We start from the raw sequence: 6,504 nt of genomic DNA on the forward strand, positions 1-6,504 counted from the left end.
TACTGCAACCTCTGCCTCCCAGGTTCAAGCAATTCTCCTGCCTCAGCCTCCCGAGTAGCTGGGATTACAGGCGCCTGCAACCACACCTGGCTAATTTTTGTATTTTTTTTATAGAGATGGAGTTTCGCCATGCTGGCCAGGCTAGTCTCAAACTCCTGACCTCAAGTGATCCACCTGTCTCAGCCTCCCAAAGTGCTGGGATTACAGGTGTGAGCCACCGCACCCGGTCCCTATCTCCACTTCTTTACTCCTTCCACATCAGACCCACTGCTTTCCTTACTGTTCCTGGCACACTCGCACCTCAGGGCCACTGTACTTGCCATTCCCTCTGCCTAGATATTGCCTACAGCTTCAGATCTCGGATCCAACATCACCTGCATGGCACCACCTGGACCCCCACACCTGCCCAGATCCTCCACCACAGGTTCAAACAGTTCCCTGTGGTATACGTACTAGTGGCGTATCCCAGTCTGCAATCATACATTCACCAATATCATTATGGAGGAATATCTGTTTACCCCCAAACTCTAAGGCCTTTAGAGGGAAGCCTCCCACCTCGATGCCAAATACACAGTAGGTGCTCAATAATGTCTGTGGTCCGAGGTCGGGGGTGGTGGGTCACACCTGCAATCCCAGCACTCTGTGAGCCCGAGGCGGGCGGATCACTTGAGGTCAGGAGTTTGAGACCATCCCAGCCAACATGGTGAAACCCCCATCTCTATTAAATATACAAAAATTAGCCGGGTGTGATGGCTCATGCCCATAATCCCAGCACTGTGGGAGGCCGAGGTGGGCGGATCACCTGAGGTTGGGAGTACAAGACCAGCCTGACCAACATGGAGAAACCCCGTCTCTACTAAAAATATAAAATTAGTCACACGTGATGGCGCATGCCTGTAATCCCAGCTACTCAGGAGGCTGAGGCAGGAGAATTGCTTGAACCCGGGAGGTGGAGGTTGTAGTGAGCCGAGATCACCCCATTGCACTCCAGCCTGGGCAACAAGAGTGAAACTCTGTCTCAAAAAAACAAAAAAAATTAGCCAGGTGTGGTGGTGTGTGCCTGTAATCCCAGCTAATCAACAGGCTGAGGCATGAGAATCGCTTGAACTAGGGAGGTAGAGGTTTCAGTGAGCCAAGATCGTTTCACTGCACTCCAACCTGGGCAACAGAGTGAGTCTGTCTCAAAAAAGAAAAAAAAAAGATTAAATTAAATTAAATTAAAATTAAAAAATAAATATACAAAAATTAGCCAGGTGTGGGGGCAGGCGCCTGTAATCCCAGCTACTCGGGAGGCAGAAGCTTGAAAATTCGCTTGAACCCAGCAGGCAAAGGTTGCAGTGAGCCAAGATTGCACAACTGCACTCCAGTCAGGGCAACAGGGCAAGACTCTGATGCAAAAACTAACAAAAAGTTTGTGGTCTGAATAAATAATCAATTCCCCACCTCTGACCTCTATCCACATTTATCTAGTCAAAGAAGACCAAGCAAATCCCAACACCTCTTTCTTCCCAAACCCCCGTCTCTCCCCAGAGGTCCATACCAGTATAGGAACCCAGTAATAATTGAGGGGTGGTGCTGTATCCTGCACGATCCTGATACGGTGGGTGAAGAAGAAGAAAGCCAGGATCCCTGGAGAAGGAGAAGAAAGCAAGATGGTGAAGGGTTCTGGATATAGGAAACAGCCTCCTAAGAAGATGACACCCATCACAGAAGACAGAAATCAGGCTCCCACACTCTGAGAGGCGAGGTGGGCGGCACTCACCCACACTGCCAACGATCAAAAGTTTGCCCAACAGGAAGAGGAAGTCAGTAACTTTGTCCAGGACAGCCACTCTGCAGGGGACAGTGAGGGGCAAGTGTTAATGCTGGCTTCAGGGACTAGGGGAAGAGGGAGGTGGCAGGAGGAAGATGGTGCTGATTCCTGACCTGATGATGTTTCTCATGAGCAGGAAGAAGGCATTCCTGGCCGAGGTGCAGAAATTGGTGCCGTAGATAGCAATCTGGAGGAGAATGACAGGGAGAGATCAGACCCACTGGGTGGGCATGGGGGGTGGTCCTCTCACCCAGCAGGAGCTGGTGGGTTGGTTGGGGGTCCCAGGCCCACTCACCATGATGTAGGCATTCCTATTGAGGAATTTGATGAACTTCTCCAGGCACCAGAAGCAGCATTTGAGACAGGTCATGAGGCACTTGGCAAACTTGTTCTCTACGGCTGGAAGACAAGGGAAAGGATGCAGAAGTGAGGGGACACCGCCTAACTTGGAAGGGATCCCCTCTTCCCTATCACACACACTTGCCAATGTCCAGGTCTCCTGAGTCCATGCTGTCAAAGAGACAGGGACTTGAGCCCAGGAGTTTGAGACCGCAGTGAGCCATGATGGTGCCACTGCACTCCAGCCTGGACCACAGAGAGAGATCCTGTCTCTAAAGCAAAGTACAATCAATCCCAGCCCCACAGCCCTTCCTCTAAGAAAAATAAACCAGTTTTGTTTTTTTTTTCTTTTTTTTGAAATGGAGTCTCGCTCTGTTTCCCAGGCTGAAGTACAGTCGCTCAATCTCGGCTCACTGCAACCTCCACCTCCGGGGTTCAAGTGATTCTCCTCTCTCAGCCTCCCGAGTAGCTGGGACTACAGACGCGCACACCACCACGGCTGGCTAATTTTTGTATTTGTAGTAGAGACGGGGTTTCACCATGTTGGCCAGGCTGGTCTCCTGACCTCAGGTGATCCGCTCGCCTCAGCCTCCCAAAGTGCTGGGATTATAGGCGTGAGTCATGGCGCTCAGCTAATAAACCAGTTTTATTCCTGCTTCCTTCAGCGCAAATATATCCCACTCCAATTCACTCTAGCAATAACCAACGGTGGGCCAGGCCTCTTGGGCCTGTCCCCTCAACAGCAAGAATTCCACCCAGTAGGTTCTCTGGTTTGTTCCTCCATCGCAGGAACCAATCACGCCAACTCCTGAGCTCCCCCGCCGCATAGACAAAAACCCATCACTGCTCTATGATCTTGTCACCGCCCACCTCCGGGCAAGAACCAATCCTGGTTTGCTATTCAGCCTCGTCCCCCAACAGGAGCTAATGCGAGCCGTGGGTGGGCGGTACCTTTCAGCCGCTGATCCAGGTACTCGAGTATCACACGAATGATCTGCACAATGGCCAGGATGAGCGCGCCAAAGGCCAGGGAGCCTGTGTGGTACCTGCGGGGCGAGGGGTGGTCGGTGGCTGGGCCAGGCCTTGTCCTCCACCCCATCCTGCCCACAACGCCAGCCTACCTGAGCGCCCGGCCAAAGGCAGAGAAGAGCGGGAAGGCCGGCAGGTCGTCCGGCTTGCGCAGGGCCCAGTAGTAGGAGGCAAAGGCCCCGGCCAGTGTGACCTGACCCAGAGCCAGCACGAAGTTGGCCAACCAGAAGAACATGAAGGCATTAAAGATCTGCAGGCCCAGCAGGGCCCGGTGGTAGCCTGACTCACCACCATAGAAGGCGAACTGGCAACGGGCATTGGGGCATAGGCGGGACTCATTGGAGGAGGGGAAGGTCTGTGGGAGAGAAGGGAGAACCGAGTCCAAAAAGAGGCGCCAGGAGTTCACAGTGGGCTCTGAGCATCAGGTGTGGGGCCAGGAAAACCATGAGGTAGGACAGGAGACATAAGGATCAGAGTTAAGTGAAGGAACTAAGGGTTTGGAACACAGCTTGTGCAAAGGAAGGAATTCTAGAAACAAGAAGTGGCCATCACTGGGGTCAAGAAGAGGGAATGGAGACAGGAAATGAAATGGGGAAAAATGGGCCGGACGAGGTGGCTCATGCCTGTAATCCCAGCACTTTGAGAGGCAGAGGCGGGTGGATCACAAGGTTAGGAGATTGAGACCATCCTGACCAACATGGTGAAACGCTGTCTCTACTAAAAATACAAAAATTAGCCTGGCATGCTGGTGTGTGCCTGTAATCCCAGCTACTCGGGAGGCTGAGGCAGGAGAATTGCTTGAACCAGGGAGTTGGAAGTTGCAGGGAGCTGAGATCATGCCACTTCACTCCAGCCTGGCAACAGAGTGAGACTCTGTCTCATAAAAAAAAAAAAAGGAAGGAGGGAAAAATGGGTGATTTAGCACCCAGGGTGAAGGCCAGGGCAAGTTGAAGAGAGGAAGCCAGGTTGTCCTGGGAAGTTGTTCAATCCAGTTAGAGAGTCTCTTCCCCACCGTGCGTCCTCCCCCACACCCAGCACAGGACATGCAACAGGAGCCAATTGCTTGCTGAACCTCCAAGGGGAAATGAGAGGTTTAAAATCATCCGGGGCCTTCTGGGGCAACACCTGCCCTCCCCACCCTGGGGACGCCCACCTCTGGGTTGCAGGTTTTTGCAGTAAGTGAGCAGGAGCTATCATCAAAGATCTTATAGACCGCTTCATTGGAAGTGGACAGGAAGCTGGAGGTTCATTAAGGAAGCAGAGGTCTAGGACTGAGGACCCCAGGGACTTTCGTGGGAAAGAATCCATTATCCCACCAGTTTCCAGCCCTGTCCCTAAGATGCAGGTCACTTCTGGGCAAAGTTGGTCTTCAGCCATCCCCAGGGTCGGAGATGGGTGTCTGGGGGTGGATACACAGCAGTGCTGGCCCAGTAGGCGATGCAGAGGCACAGCAAGAAGAAGGTGACCAGTGGGTAGAGCAAGGAGCACATGACATATCCCACAGCCCTAGGGAGGAGCAGAGACACAGGCATCAGGGCAAAAGACACAACTCTAGGGACGGCTCCATCCTGACCCCTGGCACCCTGGCCCCCACCTGCTGGCTTCTTTGATGAGTGCAATCGCGATGAGAATTCTCTTCCGGAGAAAGATGAGCAGCAAGATGATAATGACTTCAAGGATACTCAGAATGATCACTGCAAAGGGCAAAGGCTGAGCCGCCTGGGGTCCCCACTCCCTCCAAGGCCTCATGTGGGGGCAGGATTGGGAGACTGTGACTCACTAAAGGCCAACCAGGTCTGCCGTAAGTGCAGGTACACCCGGAAATCCGTCTGAAAGCCGAGGTCCACCAAAGAGACATCAGAGCCAGCCTCACCACGCAGTCGGGAGTACTCCACGTAGCAGTGAAATATTCCTGCATGGGGGAAACCACAAGCTCAGTCCACCAATGCCTCCTGCAACTTTGCAAAGCGCTACAACTGCCCGCATTTAACAGAAGCAAACATCAAGGCTGAGAGGCTGCCTTTTCTAGCCCCTGCCTCAGGGACTTTACACTTGCAGTTTCCACCGCCTGGGGCATTCTCTCCCCATGGCTGGATCCCACACATCTTTAGGTCTCTGCCCAAGTGTCACCTTCACAGGAGACCTCCCAGAACCCTTTCCCCCTACTTGGAATCATAATCATGTGCTGCCATGGTCTAACTTCTCTTTTTGTTGAGACAGAGGCTCACTCTGTCACCCAGGCTGGAGTGCAGCAGCATGATCTGGGCTCACTACAACCTCCACCTCCAGGGTTCAAGAGATTCTCCCTGCCTCAGCCTCCCGAGTAGCTGGGATTACAAGTGCCCGCTACCATGCCCAGCTAATTTTTGTATTTTTTAGTAGAGACAGGGTTTTGCCATGTTGGCCGGGATGGTCTCCAGCTCCTGACCTCAGGTGATCCGCCCACCTCAGCCTCCCAAAGTACTGAGATTACAGGCGTGAGCCACCATGCCCAGCCAGGATAGCTGTTTAATGAATGAATGAATGAGCAGGTGTCAGGATGCTGCATGGCTAAGACCTCTCTCTGATCCCCTCGCCACCTTATAACAGTGATTCATGGGAGTGGCCTAGCTATTAATATGTAGAGCAGCATTAGAAATTTTTAGCATTCTTCTTAGCTTGCAAACTATAATTATAAAATAAAGACAGGCTTGGCCAGGCGCAGTGGCTCACACCTATAATCCCAGTACTTTGGAAGGCCAAGGCAGGTGGATCATAAGGTCAGGAGATCGAGACCATCCTGGCTAACACCATGAAACCCTGTCTCTACTAAACATACAAAAAATTAGCTGGGCATGGTGGCACATGCCTGAGTCCCAGCTACTTGGGAGGCTGAGGCAGGAGAATCACTCCAACCCGGGAAGGAGAAGTTGCAGTGTGCGCCACTGCACTGCACTCCAGCCTGGGTGACAGGGTGAGACTCCGTTTCGAAAAAAAAAAAAAGACAGGCATGGTGTGGTGGCTCATGCTTATAATCGCAGCACTTTGGGAGATAAAGTAAAAAAAAAAATCAAGCTACCTAAAATGCCAACACCCAGCTAGAAACCACTATTTTTTTGGTTGTATTGAGTATATTACTATGACTTTAAGACAGGGTCTACCTCTGTCATACAGGCTGGACTGCAGTGGTGCCATCATAGCTCATTGTAGCCCCAGCTTCCTAGGCTCAAGCTATTCTCCCACCTCAGCCTCCCAAGTCGCTCAGACTACAGGTGCATACAGCTAATTTTTTTTTTTTTTTTTTTGAGACGCAGTCTTGCTCTGTCGCCCGGGCTGGAGTGCAG

At 52.1% G+C, this 6,504-nt stretch overlaps 1 protein-coding gene across 1 annotated transcript in view; it reads right to left on the reverse strand.

Annotated features, from left to right (window-relative positions):
• SLC44A2 (solute carrier family 44 (choline transporter), member 2) overlaps nt 1-6,504 on the reverse strand; it is a 21,467-nt gene that overhangs the window by 5,002 nt on the left and 9,961 nt on the right. Inside the window, exons 9-18 of the mRNA XM_011954839.1 lie at nt 4,962-5,093; nt 4,776-4,875; nt 4,595-4,687; nt 4,335-4,419; nt 3,274-3,536; nt 3,104-3,198; nt 2,109-2,212; nt 1,927-2,000; nt 1,763-1,833; nt 1,541-1,629 (exon numbers count right to left, since the gene is read on the reverse strand). Of these exons, the coding sequence (XP_011810229.1) occupies nt 1,541-1,629; nt 1,763-1,833; nt 1,927-2,000; nt 2,109-2,212; nt 3,104-3,198; nt 3,274-3,536; nt 4,335-4,419; nt 4,595-4,687; nt 4,776-4,875; nt 4,962-5,093 (1,106 nt within the window). The remainder of the gene's footprint in view (nt 1-1,540; nt 1,630-1,762; nt 1,834-1,926; nt 2,001-2,108; nt 2,213-3,103; nt 3,199-3,273; nt 3,537-4,334; nt 4,420-4,594; nt 4,688-4,775; nt 4,876-4,961; nt 5,094-6,504) is intronic.

Source organism: Colobus angolensis, unplaced genomic scaffold (assembly GCF_000951035.1).
Source record: "Colobus angolensis palliatus isolate OR3802 unplaced genomic scaffold, Cang.pa_1.0 Scaffold39, whole genome shotgun sequence".
NCBI lineage: Eukaryota > Metazoa > Chordata > Mammalia > Primates > Cercopithecidae > Colobus > Colobus angolensis.